Here is a 19,741-nt window from a genome sequence, read left to right on the forward strand (position 1 = left end):
GTCGACTGTTAGTTCATACTTTACAATGCACGTTTACATTTTTATAAAACCATATTTGAGTGGTTAACAGACTCACCAACGCACGTTTTAAGCCGCAGATAGAAATTTAAATTTCGAATTGTATTTAGGATTTGTGAAATATAACGCCATTTAATCGTAGGACTTTTGTAAAAACAATTTATAAAAGGAAATAATTAATTATTTCGATTATCTATATCATCATCATTACATAGTGTCTGTCCCTATGTATGCTTAAATCTTTCAACGGATTTGTTTTATAATAGATATATTAATTCAAGAGGAAGCTTAAAGTGTATGCACATACATATGTATGCACTTGCAAAACATAGAGAAACACTGACGGTTTCGGATGTGCGATACCAGGGTGGGCCGCAAGTTAATAAATAAATGAGATTTACTGTATTGCTGAGCTAAAAAAAATTCACAGTCAAAGTAGAAGCACAAAACATAAAATTTATAAAAAAAGGTCGCCTGTCGGAAAAGGTTTTAGTATGTAAAATCAATAATATTAGCTGCGCTTCTCAGTTTCACCTTATGTCTGGACTATTGATGTGACATGTGACATACGTGAATTTCAAGTGCTTGTTCTGGATATAACAAGTCGTATGTGTACTTTGTTTTATAAAATCCAACCCAGTACATCCGCTTATTTTGCTTACCGTCGCATGAAAATTTAAATTTTAAATTTTTTGACTTTACAATAAAAATGACGTTGTCCACTCAAATACGTAAATAAATTTGAAAAACGAGTCGTTTTAATATTAAAGATTATAATTATATAGTTATAATTTTTAAAAAATAATAATATATACCACTTGGTGGTAGGGCTTTGTGCAAGCCCGTCTGGGTAGGTACCACCCACTCATCGGTTATTCTACCGCCAAATAACAATACTTAGTATTGTTGTATTCCGGTTGAAAGGGTGAGTGAACCAGTGTATCTCCAGGCACATATAATTAACCATTATTTAATAAAATAGTGTAGTGTAGCGATCGAGTTATTCCACTAACACATACTTAAATGTTCCTGATGATTACTATTTTTTACTTTAACAATTTATGATTTTTGCTTTTTCTTTATTTGTCTCCAAATATATATTAAAAGAGATAAAAACTAAATATAAATTTATTGAATAACATTCGAGAACAAAAACAACAAACACTTCTCTCACGCCTCTCATTTCGAATTCAATAAAACCTTTTAAAATCAAAATCAAGTTCGCATCTCGATGAAACGATTTAAATAACAATTTCACTCGACCAATATCTAAAAGCAATTTCGAAACAATTTACTTTATAAAAAACACATTAGGGAACTTTCTTTACTTAGCGTTGAAAAAGTTTGACCAAATACGAACCTCAACAAAAGATTAAAGGGGCCTGCGGTGACGAGCAAACGAAATAAGAGGAAACTCTCCTCGATGCGTAAAAACAAAACAGTGTCATTTATTTGTACAGAATATATTCCATAAAAAATATTAGGAGATACGCATTTTTTAAGTGATACGCACTGGTAAGTGGCATACTGTTCTTAAGCGCATAATCAAAATCAAAATATACTTTATTCAAGCAGGCGTTTACAAGCACTTTTGAATCGTCATTTATCAACTTTTTTATACGGATAAATCCAGTGGGGTTTTTGTTACATAATTGTCTAAATAAACAAAGCATGTATATTCAATAATTCATTAAAAAAATCTATATTAAGTGAAACCACCTAGTTCGGAATGTGGATTCTACCGACAAGAACCGGCAAGTATTTCAGTAGTTATTCTTTTTCAATATTTAAAAATACATTCGTGATAGTTAATTAAAATTATATATGTATGTAATTTAATGAGAAAGAATGACAAATAATCGTAAAAACCTTTTCATTCCTTCCATTTACGAAACAAATAAATTTTAATGTACTCGTCAGTTTTGTCACCTAAAAAGTGTGTACGTGAACTGGTATATAGCTCATTCTGCCCCACAGATATTAACAAATAACATTTAACTTGAAGCCTGTGAACAACAACTTTAGATTACATTCGGATTCGCAAGATAATGTCGTCAGTCTATTTTTTCACGTCTAGCCTTATAAATGATTGCATAATGGGTCATATTACGTCGTGTGAGTATGTATCAAGATCAAGTTTTTGTAATTTTTTCATATCCAAGGCTGCCGCTACTGGGCAACTCGATGGTATCTCCGCCGTCATTAGTAATGTAATAAATATTTATCATTCCAAGCACCATATGTCTGCCCCCAGCCATGGGAGCTAAGATGTATGAGAACTATCGGTTCCCTTCGTGTAATTGCATTTTTTATCCGTTTAGAGTTAGCGCAGCTATAACAATTTGATAATAATATTAGCAATTAGTATTTATTTGCAGTCGTTTTTCAGTTTAAGTACTAAAATGCTTTTAACATAACGCACAATTGCATAACCATAATATTAGCTTTATAAAGAAATTTTTTTTAATTATTTAAAGGATACAATATTAAGTAATTTCTAATAATCCCATTAACCCTTCCATTTAAGCATAAAGCTTTTTAAGAGAGGGGACGAAAATAGCCCAAGGGGTCTGGGCCGTTACCATTGTGCTATTGACGCTTAAGAACTATGTCTAATTAATACAGTTTAAATAATTGAAACTTAATTGTTTAAAGTTAGTATGTAGTACAAATAGAAAACTAAGTACAACAGACCTTATAGGATTAATTACTCTCATTTATATTATATCTCATTTGCATCATTTGTTTTTCCTGATCGATTTCAGCCTCGGGGATAAGCCAAATGCACATATTATCTTTTGTATATCATTGTGTACTCAAACACGAGTCTTTGTTTAATTTATATCAGGATTAACCAAATCAGGATTGCCATTTTCCAAACTTTAGGAAGCTACCAACATGAAAATAATAATAATAAAAAATACTCATTAAAGCAGGCGTTTTCGGAATGAAGATTCTATCGAGACGAACCAGCAAGTAATTCAGTATTTCGGTCCAAAAATGTTATAATTTGAACATTCCGAGATCTTCAATTAAAATCAACCTGCTATTTCACAGGAGAGAGTTTATAATTAGCACTTTGATGACATATTTTGTGAATGGAGACGCTTATAGATTTATCTCAGTGACAAGTTGTCTATCAGGCTGTCAAGACAACGAATATTTAACGAAAATGATGTTGTAATCCGCAGCAAGCTCAATACGAACGTAAGATATTATATTAAACATGCTGAATGTATGAACAACTGATTGTTGTTTGTATGTAATAAAATATAATCATTTTGTAGTATTTAATATTGTATAAATAATTGTCAATCATAAATTTATTTACATTAAATTTCCTTATTTTGATTAATATTTAAATTTAATTATTTTAAAAGAATTTTAATGTGAAGAGGAAATTATATTATCATTTTTTTTTTACGTTAACGATTACTGTGAAAGAGGTTTTAATATGACTCAAATGAAACTCGCCTCACATTATATCAACACCTAAGCGTATGTTTTTTAGTTTTTCTTTAGTAGTTTTTTACCAGTACGTAAGAACATGCACTTGTCTGATTAATTTCTCATAGATATTTGTCACTCAATTCATCAAAACGTCAGATCGGATTTTAATAATATCTGGTACAGAGATAGATTACAGTCTGCAATAGAACATAGGTTATTATTTATCTAGAAAAATGTACCTAACACTCCCGCCTCACACGCGGTCCAAGCGCGTTCGGATACTTTTTATAGCATATTTTTTATTTAACAATATTTGCTACGAAAATGTGCTTTTATAAAAATATGTTTAACTGGTTCTTTTTATAGCTAACGAAACAAAGTCCAGTTACAGGTACACGTACGATATACGAGTATTTTTATACTTACAGCTCCGTAAAAAATCTATTTAAAGAATAGGTATGTTCTTCAAATTCAATTATATATAAATGGAGTGGAATAAGGGCCCGATGATTGTACTGGAATAAAGTGCTCTCTCTAGGTGTTTCTCGTGTTTGATTTCGTTCTGAATTTTTTTTTTCACTCGTAAATGTGCTATAAATCATATTATCCTGTGACTCCATTAAATCTCACTTTCTTCAAGATCATTTATATTATTTTATCTGTTAATGTATGTTCGTCAATTTAATTTATATCTTCACACTATATTATTTAATTTCGGACACTATATTATTTAATATAGCATTTTATTATATTATTAATGTTTTTAAAAAATGTCAATAGTTATTATCTTTTTAAACGAATTAAAAAATATATGTTATCTGTGTCTAAATTTACGTAGAAGAATCGAATGTTTAACTTTCACAATTTTATAGCACACCTCGTAAAGCGTCATACTACTACAGTAATTCATTATCGCTACAGACTTCTGCTAAGCAACAGTACCTATAACAGTTTTGTAACAATTTCAAGGCCAATTAAGTCAGTGAGATTCAGGCACAAGGGACATAACTTGAGTCCCAAAGTTGGTGACGCATCGCATTGTATGAAACCCATACTAATATTATAAATACAAAAGTAACTCTGTCTGACTGTCTGTCTCGCTTTCACGCCAGTACTACTGGACCGATTTTAATGAAATTTGGTACACAAGTAGTCTCGAGCCTGAGAATGGATATAGGCTACTTTTTGGTAAGACCTCTCTGTATACGTCAATTATTATCAATGTAATATTTTAAGTCAATTTGTAAATTTATTCATATTATACGGGAGCAAAGCCACGGCTAGTTGCTAATATTTAATTTCAATATCAGTGTCATCCATAGAAGGTGTTCGCTTGTCATCAGATTTATTTGCCCATACATTTCCTTATCATAAATGAAAAAGGAACAAAATACATCGTGATTTATTAATTTTTCCCTGTTACTTAAGTTAATGACAATATAATTTTTTTTAATAGATAGCTAGACATTTCTATGTTGTTTCGATGTTGAATGGTCACAACCGCCCAATTACAGTCAGTAGTTACACTGGCTCCTCACCCTTCAAACAGGAACACAACAAATCTGAGTACTATTGTTTGGCTGTAGAATATCTTATGAGTGGGTGGTATACCCAGACGGGTTAGCACAAAGCCCTACTACCAAGATATTCTAATATTATAAATTCGAAATAAAGAAACTTCTGTCTGTCGGCATGCCAAAAACACAACTGACGGCTAAAACCTAAAACGCTAACGAAACCGCTGGCAACTACTATATAAATTGAATCTCCTTTGTTGCTTAAAAATAAATCTAGAAATAATAGTGCAGTTCATTAAAGTTTGAAATTGTAGTTCGATTATTGAAAAAAAGAAAACAATAGTTTGTTTTGTATCTGGCAGCAAACAACACGACCCTGAATTTACTATATAACCTTTTTACATTGCATTAAAAATACTTGCAAAGTCACTCAAAGCATTCCAGTTGTACAATAGCGATTGTATTAAATTTATTAACAGTCATTACATTTTATGATTTAAAAAAAATGTGCATATAATGTAACAAATATAATTGATCTATGATAAATATCATACAGATTATAAATCGCAAATCTACACCAAGATTTCCGGTTCATACGGACAGACAACTGATTATGCATATGCTTAATTTGTGTTTATAAATCAGCGGGTAGCGCTAAACACAAAGATCGTGAGAAAACCTGCCAAACATATTGTATCTACGGACTATCGTCGATGAAATAGGTTTCATGATTTTTTAAATATACTCATATAATTTTTTTTATTTAATTTTTTTTTTAAATTGGAATATCACTGATTAGTATGATTATTGATTTGGTTATCGACATCGTATAGTGGGACTCCCGTCACTTCCTCTCGTGGCGTGGTGTGGCGAGCTGGTACTGCCTGGCACAAGAAAAACAAAAGGCGGTTGATTTCGAACGGGGAGAGGAGCAGAAAACTAGATTCGAGGTTGGGCGGTAAAAAGATATAATTATAATACCATAAGCGGATAAATAATATATGTATCGATTGGTAAAGTAATATATAATATAGAATAGTGTATTATAATATAGTGACATAAATTAATGTTATGTGAGTAGTTTTATTATATAGGGATACTAGTTTCAATCCGCAGCTTCGATCACGTCTGAAAGAAAAGATACAGAAAAGGTCATAAGGTAAGTATTTGATGACCTTTTTCTTTGATAACGTGTATGCATTTTAATATAGTAGGTTAAGTGGTTAAGGCGTGAAAGCATAACAAACGAACGAACTCTGTATTTATGGCATGCGTTGTTATTTTTAGAACCAAGATGGCCCAGTGGTTAGCCGCGTGCATCTTATTCCGATGATTGCGGGTTCAGGCAAGGCAAGACCACTGAATGTCCATGTGCTTAATTCATCTTTATAATTCATCTCGTTCTCGACGGAGAAGGAAAACATCGCGAGGAAACCTGCATGTGTCTAATTTCGTAGAAATTCTGCCACATGTGTTCACCGACCCGCATTGGAACAGTGTAGTGGAATATGTTCCAAGCCTTCTCCTCAAAGGGAGGGAGAGGAAGCCTTAGCCCAGTAGTGGGAAATTTTTGAGGCTGTTGTTTTTTTTTTATTTTATAAAAAAACACCTAGACTAAACTACTGCATGCGGTTTTGACATGCACTATAATTTGGAAAAGATAGGTATATACACATATACCTCAAATAATACGACTAACACACATTTTTAACTAATAAAGTATATTTTACAAATATGTTTAGCAATTTATCTATTTATTTGTGTATATTAGGTATTTAGAATGACTCTCTAATAGTATTCTGTCACATCTGTTTGCGTACGCCAAAAGCAATTACTTTGTTATTCAATTGTATTCTCATTACCTTATAATTGGATTGAAATACTGTTTACATTACAAATTGATTCTTTTATATACTAAAAATAAAATATAATATTATGATTTTTTAAATTGATATGAGAAGTGATTCTCATATCAATTTAAAAAATATTAATAGTTTTTTAATTGAGGGCTTTCTTTAAGAAGGCGTCAAAATCAAAAATACCGAGAGAGAAAATATCGAAAAAAATATTAGTTGTGTATTTCAATAAAATATTTTCTGAGTAAACTGTCGGCTTTACCAGCGACCTTTTAGTTGCCAACTTTGACTATCGTCGTTCAAAGTTTGCCGCCCTGTCACTAGATGCCATTCTCTGCCTATTGTCATGTTAATAATGATTGAATGATTTGTCATATCAATTGCGCAAAATTTAATTTATGTTTTAGCAAAGCATTCTTAAAATGAAATCCTGGTAAATTACAAATCGTGATAGGCTTTTTCAAATTGTCTTCTCTTAGAGTCTTCTTCAAAAACAGCGTAATATCTCCCAACTTAGTCCAGTAATTTTCGCTCAACAAACTAACTTGTCAACTACTACTCCAAATATTAGGTAAATAATACTGTCGACAGGAACAATTTATTGCATAGTATTTTAAAGAAAGGGTTTTACTTAACGCTGCAAAATATTCCCTCAGCGAACTTCGAAGTGTCCTTAGAAAAAACTTCAGCGGTGCATTTGCAAAACTTATTCAGGAATCCAGGCGAAAATGTTGCTGTTTTTTCAATGAAAATCTTCTAAAGTGGACGCTTCTTTTTTTAAAAGTATGTTTAGAGAAATCTTTTACTTTACAAAAACGAAATCATGTTTTCTATAAAATCAATATTGCATATTTTTAATAATGCACTTACTAACGTAACTTCACATCAGAAATAAAAGTCTGATAAATGATTTCTTCAGCAAAAGGAAAATACTATTCTAAATGTCCTTTTACAATAATAAGTATCTTCGACATATATTCTTTAATAGTCGTGTGTTTATAACCTACTGGAACTGTTTCCTTATTGAATATCTCGGTTACTTTTTTAGAGCACAAGTTATTTAAAATTTTATACACTTTTCACCCGTCGCTATTAACGACATAGGAAACTATAACTGTTTAACGATCATTTTGTATTCAACATAAATTTCTGACCGTGCGTTTTACGATAACATCTTGATTGTATTCGAAATTCAAAGATTATTTTAAATTTCGAAACCAGCTGACGAACGTTTAGAATAAGTGAAGATAAAAGGCAGAAAATGTTATTTATATTCATTCAGCGTCCCGCCATTGTGGGAGGTAAACCCTAGTCTTGAGATTCATGACCCAACAAATAACTTGGAAGTTTGAAAACTTCGGAGCAACACGAACGACCCGCATACTATGAAAAATTACCTAGAGAGAACGAAGTTTTTGGACCCATTATTAGAAGAGCCTAATAAAGAATCTTAGATATTTTATAAATTTATATAATTCATTGATAAAAATCATTACTAAAATACTAGGTAAATATATAAAGTAGATATGTTTCGATTAAGTTATTTTAAGTATAACATAATGGCAAACTACCACACAAACACCACCAATTTTACCATCGAAGGGGACAGACATATTTAAAATAATGCGTAGAGAAAAATTTGTACAAATATACATTTTACACACACACCACAAGTTTATGCAGCATTTTTTTAATCTGTGCCTTTTTTGTACCGTGAGACCACAGACTATTTCGCCAATGTCACGCGCGACTGTAAGATGGCGATCAGCAGTCAATCATCTTAAAAATTGATTAAGTAAGTATTTTATATTCAACTAAAGACGAACCATTAGTCACTGTTAAATTTAACTAGAGGTATATATATGTTTCATAACACTCTGATTAAGTGTTTTCGCCTGTACCGCCTTGAAATATTTAAATAATATTATCTAATACTTCACAGTACCTCATTGTTAGTGAGATCGTTTATATATTCAATTGACTGGATAGAATCTTATGACAAGTCAAATATGAAGATGTTATAAATGAAGCAGTTTTTATATTTATGTATATAAAAAAAATTGAACGTGTGTTTGTCCTCTATGTTTCTTAAGCATTATTCGGATTGCGATGAGACTCTTGTACTTGTTTACGCTTATTAAACTCCTATTAATCTCGAATCAATTTTTGTGTTTAATTTTTTCATTTTTTTTTATTTAAGCTATCAGTGACGGATGAAGACTTCTTACGCTACCAGTGCACCGCAAACCTAACTTATTTTTCTAACTAAATATTGCAGCCATTTTTACCATTATATCATAAGTCTGTCTCTCACATTCTGCAAACGAAACAGCAATATGTACATGAGGAGTATAGATGTTTGGCATTCGTGTAATACACAAATGGGTAGTATCATACAGATACACAAAGGACTTATAATACGAAGGAGAACATATTCTGCTGATCATTGCTTTGGAATGTAGCATCAGCAAAATTGTAGATTTCAATAAGATTTAGTACATAGATATATATTTGTTTTACATTTTGTACTCGGTGTGTCCTTTTCATCCACGTCAAACTTAGATCGTACAAATCTGTTTCATACGCGTGATGATTATTGCCTACAATTTTGGCAAAACGATTTTTATTTGTGCTCAAAGTTCTTAATTTTAAGCGTTTTCTTTTATTTAAGCGAATATCCACAAATTAAGCGTCCAAGACCTTTTATTCTTTATTGTAGATGTTTAGTAAAAGAATTTATGTAAATTGCAAGCATTAACTACAAATGTCTGTCCACCGATACAGGACGGGCCATACTAATTCTAGACTATTCTAAATCACTCCTCCCGGCTCCAGTTCTTGCTTCTATAACGGTCCATTCTAAAAGGTCATTAAGACTGTGGCCAATTAGACTGTGTTAGTCCTTATTTGCTATTTTGGCTTTAAGAGGATAATGGATGAATGAAGAGCTAGAAATCCATAACTATAACGTAATTTTTTCCAATATTTGTTTGCGCTTTCAGGGAATTTAGCATTTACGAGCATAAAAATCACGGACTTTATACAAAGAGGAATAAAAACTAAGGCATTAAAGGGCGTTTGAAAAAATAAAAGAAAAACGACGTAAGGAATGCAGTAAATACAATGGCTGGCTAGCTGGTGCTGCACGGGAACGGGTGAAAATAGCTTGGCTTGAGACCGCGATTACCATAAGCAATGAGCGTGCAAATCGGGGCGGAACACTAGTAAACATTGACGATTATATGTGACCTTGGTTACGATTCAAACCCATAAAGTCGTTTAGGTTACCGGCCCCCGACGTCACGGTGGAAGTTGAAATGATTTATAATTGCATTACGACAAAATAGCCCTTATTATAAATGTAATAAAGGCTTTATGTTTGAATAATCCAGCGCCCACTCGAGCTATCGCATTATACGCTACAATAAATCTCTTCAGACCGGTTTCATCGTAGCTTGTAATAAGACAAGTAAAAGTTTATTCTAATAGCCGTGATCGATATTACAATGATTGTCAATTAGAAATGATTAATATTTATAATTTAATTTTATATGATTAATACGTCATACTCAAATAGAATAATATAAGGTATTATTTACGCATATTTAAGTTTTATGTGAATTCTTAATAATTGATTTATTTCTGTTTCAGCGTGATAAGCACTTAAACAGCTCTTAAGGAAAGCTAAGATCTCTGCAAGGGTGGCAAGCCCCGAACTATGTACTTTTGACGAAGAAAATCTTCCAAAAATTTTGATTCCTAAATTTAGGGGAAGTATGATATATATTTCCTCATAATTTACTCATATATAATACCAAATACAAACAGAATTGAATTTTATTTAACAAAGCTTACACAGAATTTCGCACTGATTTAACTGCGTAAAGTACTTAAAATTTTCTATTTGTGTTCAGCCGATATGGCCTCAGGCTTGCTGCGTTCTTCTTAACCTTAATGTTCAGGTACTTAATTTGTGTATAACTCATACATCTAGTGCTCGGGGGGGGGGGGGCTAATAACATCGTGAGGAAACCTGCATGTGTCTAATTTCAAAGAAATTCTGTCACATATGCTTTGGAGCAGCGTAGTAGAATAAGCTTCAAATGGAAGTCACAGCTTGGCATTTGCGAGCTGTTACGACTTTTATTATTAAGTGTTATGGCATAATAGCGTATTAAAAACCTTCATTTTTATAGAGTTAAAGTTCATCCTTATCAAAAATGCTCGAATAGACTAATAGACAACGCATTTTTTTAATAAATCTTTAGATGTCCGTTTTTGTATGATAACTTTAGTTTATAACTGTCAATAACCTTTGTATAAATAAACAATCATATAACAGTTACAACAATAACAACAACAACAGCCTGTAAATTTCCCGCTGCTGGTCTAAGGCCTCTTCTCCCTCTAAGGAGGTTTGGAATACATTCCACCACGCTGTTCCAATGCGGGTTGATGGAATACACATGTGGTAGAATTTCTATGAAATTAAAAACATGCAGGTTTCCTCAGGGTGTTGAATTATAAGCACAAATTAAGCACATAAATATTCAGCGGTGCTTGCCTGGGTTTGAATCCGCAATCATCGGTTAAGATGCACGTTCTAACCACTCAGCCATCTCGGCTCACAATTGCCTCTAAAAAGATAGATAAAATAAATCGCAAAAGAATTATATACTTATAAAAGTAATTTACAAAAAATATGCACTGTAATCATAACGAAATATTTTAACGTAAGCGTTCAAATCAATTTTTAACACCAAAAAACGCTTAACAATAATCTTTTGTTCAACATCTTTATTAGACAATGGAGATCGATATAAAGATTAATATACAAAGATCAATCGTTATATTGTAGATATAATAATAATTTTATTTAAAAAAAAACATTCGTTTCGTCTGAAGCTACTCTTACAGAAAATTTGTAGAGGGATATAAAGATTAATATATAAAGATCAATCATGACATTGTAGATATAAATTTAATAATATTAAAAAGTAATACGTTATGTCTGAAGCAACTCTTACAGCGAAATGTTAGCTAGATTTGCTAGTGATAGCCAACACAGATGTATGAAGCATTAGATCTAGACAACATGATTAAAATCCTTTTGCCAAGAAGACTACGTGTCTTGCATTACGGTGTGGTGTGTTTTAATTATCCGCGTGTTGTCTGAGTGTTCACTTCAGTGCTGAGTACACACTCAACCCGGCAACGCGGTTGCGCTTCAAGTTGTTTTTTCTCTGATTCTAAGGCCTTCCTTTTGAAATCCTTTTTTTATTAAATATGAATATAATATTAAAACTGTAATTGACGCTTTTCGACATGTAAAATATTTACTGAAATTTTTTATAAGTTTTTACGAAAATAAACGCAATATTTTTACGTTGCTGTTCTCTTCCTGTCATACTGTAACGTATTTCTAGGACACCAATAACGCGAAGATAAATGATTAAGCGCGCCAAAAATAAGGTAACATTCGATTTTCAAATCGAAAAACAAAAAAACATTTTTAAATTCTGCTGGAAACATTGCGTCGTGGGTTCATATGGAATGCAAACATGGCGACACACACACATACACATATCATTCACGACTGTTAATGCAACTGTGACGACCACAGCGACAACAAAGCACGTAAAATAATTTCTATATGGCAATAAAGTCTGTGATTGTAATATCAATCGACAAAGCGACCTTACAAAAGTATATTTATAGACATAGCTCCATATCTTTGAGTAAATATTTTGTAGTAAAGGTGTTCGTTGTCAAATGGCCGTGTCAGTGATTATTTTCGTACTGCGAAGTGTTCACTTTGAGTGTTGAGCATACAAAAGAATGCTATGCGGCCTCGCACAACTCAAGTCTTATTTCCGATCGATAGGTTCATATTTTGTATCAATAATTGTTATCGAATAATAACGTAAGAATAAAATATATAATAAAGGGTTAGATATGACATTGTTTTAATTAACTGGTTCTGAATGAAACATATTTTCTTTGTGTATTCATTAAGAGAAATTTTCAAATTATAATTGTCATTCCAAATGTTTAAATCCACAACGAGGCTCCTGGCTCAATTAATATTCAATTATAAATAAAACAAAGGAATAGAAAATAAACTAGCAAAACAATAACGAAATAAAGTTCAGGAGAAGAAAATGGAAAATACATAAAAAAATAAAAGATGTTTGAATTTAAATCTTTTATTTTTCATTGGATGATAAAAAAAACTGTTTTTGCTTAACAAAAGAAGTAGTAATAAGTTTATTGGTGGTAGGGCTTCGTGCAAGCCCGTCTGGGTAGGTACCACCCACTCATCAGTTATTCTACCGCCAAATAACAGTACTCAGTATTGTTGTGTTCCGGTTTGAAGCGTGAGTGAGCCAGTGTAACTACAGGCACAAGGAACATACATGTTAGTTCCCAAGGTTGGTGGCATATTAATTAATATTTTTTACAGCGTCATTGTCTATGGGTGATGGTGACCACTTACCATCAGGTGGCCCATATACTCGTTCGCCAACCTATACCATAAAAAAGAGTAAACTTCTTACAAATCAATATAATACTTAGTCGTTGCCCGCGGTATTGCCTACCTTCTAGGGATTCGTCGTCAAGGGTAAAGGAAGGAAATATGCTACACATTTCCTTCGTTGCGGTTCAAGATTGCCTGACACCAAATTTTATCAATTTCGATTCAGCAAACAGACAGAGTTACCTTCACTATTATATTAGTTTTGATTATTCAACAGAACTATTTTTTTATTCGCGTGCACTCTCAAACATAACACTATCATGTATAATTTAATATATGAGTATGATCTTTATCAGTGTACACTAAGCACTATAAAAGACGAGTAAATGTATAAGGAAAGTATACATGCACTATGATATAGTACTTTCTTTGTGAACATTATTCAACGTTGTTTCATTCATATCTGATTAGTAGAACTATACCTAATTATAACTACCCCTGCGTAGTCTGTTAATTACGGTTCTATCATTTGAAATTTTATTTTACCCTTTTTTAACCTCTTTATCACAAATGATTCAAGCTTTTTCAACCTGATAGGAAGTCACATTGTGAAAAGTATTAAAAATTCTTTGGAATCCAACCCTGGGAAATAAAATATTATGTCTCTTGTGCCTATCGTTACACCGGCTCACTATCCCTCGTAAATATATCAAATCGAAAAACAACAATACTAAGTATATATGGCTGTTTGGCGGTAGAAGACCTGACAACTTTAAAAATTATAAATTAAAATGTTTAGGTATACTTATGTCAAAATTACACGAACTTTAGTCAATCTTCTCAATTTCCTAACACATATTATACACAATACAAATTTTAAACTGGAATTTAATTACATTTTTATCTTATTGGTTTTTAGCGTGAACCTGACTCAGATATAATTTCGCCAATGTCACGATTCATATTACTTTACATTTATCATTTATGAATCAACGATAACGACAAAACGATCGCTTATTGTAATGTTAGTATCTACTAATATCACTTAAAGTTTTGTGAACGGTTCAGTCAAAACGCGTGAACTATAACACCCTAGTCTTGCTAATTGCTCTAATTAATTGCGACATCAATATAAATTACAATTAAACTAAAACTGATTCGCGTTATTGAATAAAATTAAAACGATTGACAACATTCCGTGCAATTATAATGTCACGGCTTTTACAATAACCCCGCGACATATATAAATTATTAATGAAAGAACAATATCGGTGAAACTGTCATCAGCGTTCAATTATATTTAATGGTTTGTTTCGTACTTTTGGAATTTCGATTGTTTTGCCAGTCGTGCGGTTGGTAGGATTTCATCCGTCAGAATCATCTGAGTTATTGAGAAATACGATTTGACTTCGCTACTTTTAATCCTCTGGTCACGGCGCAGAGTTAGTTCCGCGATAAATAAATACTTGATAGACACCGCTATCTAAAAGCGAAGACCAAACACTGGCATCTAAAATAAAACTCCCCATAATACCTAATTTCGTACAGTAAATAAAAATACTGTTTATTTAAGAATACACTCATAAAAATATACATAAATCACATTCGAGAAAGATGTACAACAAGTGGTTTTACTAAAAACAGGAGGCAGACCTCCTTCCAGACAACCTTAAGGTGCAAGAAAGATACATAGCTATGAAAGTATTATACTGCAATTATTATTAAGTAGATTTATAAGACATTAATTATATCTATTTAAGATTTTAATGATATAGATAATATGTCTTGATATTAATATTTATATAATACTGACATATTAGTCACGATTATACCTTACTGAGTATTTTGAATGAGTTCGTGACCACGGCTGAGTCAAGTGTCAAAACGTCATAAAAGGTGTGATGACGATAAAATCCGAGAAACTTACACATTAATACGAACAATATATTATGTTACATTGTCCAATGAATTGTTTTTTGACTATAGTAGCATGTAGCACTTAATTGTTGATAAAAAAAAAGAAACACATATGAAAATTTGAGGATTTTCGTTAAAAGGAATGGTCACCCTACCAAAAAACAAAAAAAAAATCAAAGTACGTTGATAAATGACGGATTTCCGAGGTTATAAATTAATAAAAAAAAAAACAAATTAATAACCTCTTTCTTTTTTTAAAATCGGGTAATTAATTGAAAATAACAAGGGTATCGCCCTAAATTACACTGGAAATTAAGGTATATCGCATATTGCGTCAGGAAACCCTTTCGGTACGAACTGTTTAGGAATACTTTATTGCACTTCCCCTAATACCAATTTATCACTCAAGGCCAAACTTGTCAAGTCATCGACTCATTGAAGCGTGAACCTGATTGTAAAGCATGAAAATAGTCAATCTATTTACGATTTTACACAAAGGAATCATCGAATAAAGGAATATTAAATAAATACACTTCCAAAAGTAAATAATCACGTTCATATGTTTTACAGTCCATATCCAGTTTTTTATCGTCTGTTGATAAAATCTCTGATATATCAATCAAAACAAATGATGCTTAAATTGCCTGTGGGTGTGATTTTTTTATTTTTATTTTGTTTTTACATATAATACGGTAAATTTCTAGTAATCGTATTCATCTAATATACACTAGTCGTGAACCCAATGGAATATCCCATATTAAAAATTGCACAGAAACCCAATCTTATTAAGTTTTTTTTTTTAATATTTGGAATGTAATAATGACTGTCGTCCATATTAATGTTCATCCTTTACTTATATATATAGAACGTAAAACTTTTTTATATTTCGAACATTTAAAAAAGACGAATTTCTACACAAACATTCATCTTAAATATCACCAACTTAGGTGATGAATTTTTAAACCATAAGCCTAAATACAGATTCTTCGTATTTCGAAAATCACAAATAATTAATATTCATACAACTTTTCATCCCTATTTAAGGATATGAATTTTGAAAAAAATCTATATTATAATTCATACATATATAAATTTCTCTTGAACCACTGGTTTATACTGAGTATTCGATTTAAGGTGCTTATTTTAAAGTATTATTAAATAAAATTTTTTAGTCAGTGTTTATTGATTATTAAACATCGATTATAAAAACAGCCTATTAAATCAATAAAAATATGTAATTGTTTGTCTGACGCTTCAAATACATACCACGCGTAACTTCTGTACATCTTGTACACGTTATTGCCTTATGAATGAAGTCCTCGCTCCACGCTTAGTACTTTGACCGAAGAAAACAGCGAGAAAAAATAAAACAAGCTATAAAAATGTTTTTATCAACTGTTTTATAACAATCTCAATAAACTTGTTTTTGGTGCAAGTTTATTTGCGCCAACTATCAACTTCCTATTTAACGCTCTGAAAACAATATTCGTATGCATATAAGATACTTTTACGACTATACTAGCGACCCGGCTTCGAACAAGTGCAACACTGATACTAATTTTACAACAGAATTTGTTTATTTACGACATCACATTACTAAATTCTTAAATTATCAATATTTCTTTACTGTATTGTCCATTATATACAAAAACCTTTCTCTCGGATCACTCTATCTATTAAAAAAAAACCGCATCAAATTCCGTTGCGTAGTTTTAAAGATTTAAGCCTATAGGTATAGGGATATAGGGACAGAGAAAGCGACATTGTTTTATACTATGTAGTGATTATATGTACAAGGATCTGGTATATCAAAAAGTTTCACTTTTTTATATATATATATATATATATATATATAAATATTTTTTTGTGTAAAATTTGCGTAAGAATTAAAAGCGAAAAGAAATAACTACAAAAGAGCGCAGTACATATCACGTAATCCTTTTAAAAACAGCGAACTTGAACTGTGGGGAACTCCGATTTATCAACTCCGGGTACATTAATTTCGAAAGACATTTATTAATTATACTTAAATTCTATATAATAAGTTAAAGAACTAATAAAATATTACACAATTTAATAAGTACGTTAATCGATAGATACATGCATTTATTGTTTACGTTAAAGTATTTCAAGGTCTGTACTTGACAAACTGATTTCCTTTATACAATCATGGATGTTATTGTGTTTATAAATAATTTATTCGTATTTAATTATAAGCTAATATTTACGCGTATAAAAATGACGACAAGCTTTTTGTGCGATAATTGATTTTGAAATTATATATTTAAAATTATATTGTAGTAGGTACTTATAGGTTATATTTCTGATATATTTTAATAAATTAGTATTTGTGGTATGATTAATTATTTATGAATATTTAGACTTTATAATTAAAAACGAAAATAGTCTCATAAATGTCAAAATCAATCAAAATAAATCGTCAAACGATATTGATTGATATGATATATTACTGTATTAGAGTTATATCTGAATAAATAATTAAATAAATTATAATACAATAACAAATTTAGCCAAAAGATATATTTTCACAAAGTTATGAATGAAAATATATTTAAAATAATCATGAATGAACACGATTAACATCTTACGCATAAAAGAGATATAAGCGATCAAAAAAAAAATTAAACAAATAACATAAATCTCGACATAACTTACATTTTGCTGACTCGCAAAGATGGCAAACCGGTTCTAAAACTATCCACAAAACACTCACAATTCACACTTGGGAATAAAAGAAGCACTCAACATCGTAATTATTTCACTCGCGTACACAATCGAGAGACACAGAACACACGTCCAACAGCAACGGCGGATGCCGGGGCACTGAAGTTGAACTCTACAGAGCTATCTTAACGGCTAAAGGGTGAAGAGTATTTTCAACCCTTAAGAGTTTTCTTTGCTCGTATACAACACCTCAAATATCACACTCGGTATACATAATACATCTTCGTTAATTAAATAGCCTTCGTAAGAAATAACGTTACAAATAACGTTGCAATAATCGTTACTAAAATATTAGTTTGGTTATATTGATAAATAATTTATATAAAACATGACTATTAAGTTATTATGTTTATATTGAAACTGTATTTAACGGTGTTAATCTGTTTTACACATATCGACTATGCGTATAGTTTATAAAATACATTAAATGAATGTATAATTTGTAGGTTATTTGTACTTGTATGTAAACACTGAACGAAATCGAATAATATTAAAATTCATTAAACATATATTATAGATAATATTGTGATTTTAGAGAAAATTGGTATTTCGTTAAAACGCATTACCTTGTGTTATTATTATTTTTCGAAAGTAAACGTCACGTGGTATGTCATGAGGATCTCGAAGGAAGGAGGAATCAGGATATTAGGATGTCCATAAAACTGAGATGTCTGTCATTTGAAATTATAAGTATCTACTTCTATTCATTAATTACTACGTACTTCTAAAGGATTTTGTCAAATAATTTCTGTGAATTCAAAGGAAGTATCTCTATCATATCAGAAAGTGATTTATCATAGAACACAAGACCGGAAAAGATTTAACTTCTTGATATATTTTGCTATAGAACCGTTCAACGATAATATTTAAATTAACTGATTTTTGTTATAATTATCGACATGGCTCAGCACACGTGGTTAATATCAAAGGTTGCTTGATTAGACACATAACATAACAACAACAGCCTGTAAATTACCACTGCTGGGCTAAAGGCCACCTCTCCCTTTTAAGGGGAAGAGTTTGGAACATACTCCACCACGCTGTTCAAATGAGGGTTGGTGGAATACACATGTGGCAGAATTTCTATGAAATTTGTCAAGTGCAGGTTTCCTCACGATGTTTTCCTTTACCGCTGAGCACGAGATGAATTATAAAGACAAATTAAGCACATGAATCAGCGGTGCTTGCCTGGGTTTGAACCCGCACTCATCGGTTAAGATGTACGCGTTCTAACCACTGGGCCATCTCTGATTAGACACGAGCAAGCACAAATTATTTTTTCATGTGCTTTGTGTTTATGATTCGTGATCGGCTGTGACAGTAAACATCGTGAAAGCATACATTACATTACATTAACATCCTGTAAATTTCCCACTGCTGGGCTAAGGTCTTCTTTTCCTATAAGGAGGTTTGGAGCATATACCACCAAGCTGGTCTTATTCGTGTTAGTGGATACAATTGTCAGAATTTCGTTGAAATTAGACACAATCAGGTTTCCTCGCGATGTTTTCCTTAACCGCGGAGCACGAGATGACTTATAAACATATATTTAGCACAAGTTTTATGTAGAACCCAGATACGGGTTTGAACATGCAATGATCAGTTAAGATGCACGCATTTCAACCACTAGTCCATCTCGACTAATTAAAAGGATCATGAAATTAAATTTAATTACGTGTGTGTGCACTATCCTTTAATTATTCACATGTCTAAGGACTATCAAACCGTGAATGCGTCAAAAAGTCACACACACATTATTA

At 31.5% G+C, this 19,741-nt stretch overlaps 1 protein-coding gene across 1 annotated transcript in view; it reads right to left on the bottom strand.

Moving 5' to 3' along the window:
• Positions 1-18,070, bottom strand: part of LOC124538624 — a 560,620-nt gene extending 542,550 nt beyond the window's left edge. The window contains exon 1 of the mRNA XM_047115740.1: positions 17,913-18,070. Within this exon, the coding sequence (XP_046971696.1) occupies positions 17,913-17,914 (2 nt within the window). The 5' untranslated portion in view covers positions 17,915-18,070. The remainder of the gene's footprint in view (positions 1-17,912) is intronic.
• Positions 18,071-19,741: the final 1,671 nt, after the last annotated feature.

This window comes from Vanessa cardui, chromosome 20, assembly GCF_905220365.1.
Source record: "Vanessa cardui chromosome 20, ilVanCard2.1, whole genome shotgun sequence".
Taxonomy (NCBI): Eukaryota; Metazoa; Arthropoda; class Insecta; order Lepidoptera; family Nymphalidae; genus Vanessa; species Vanessa cardui.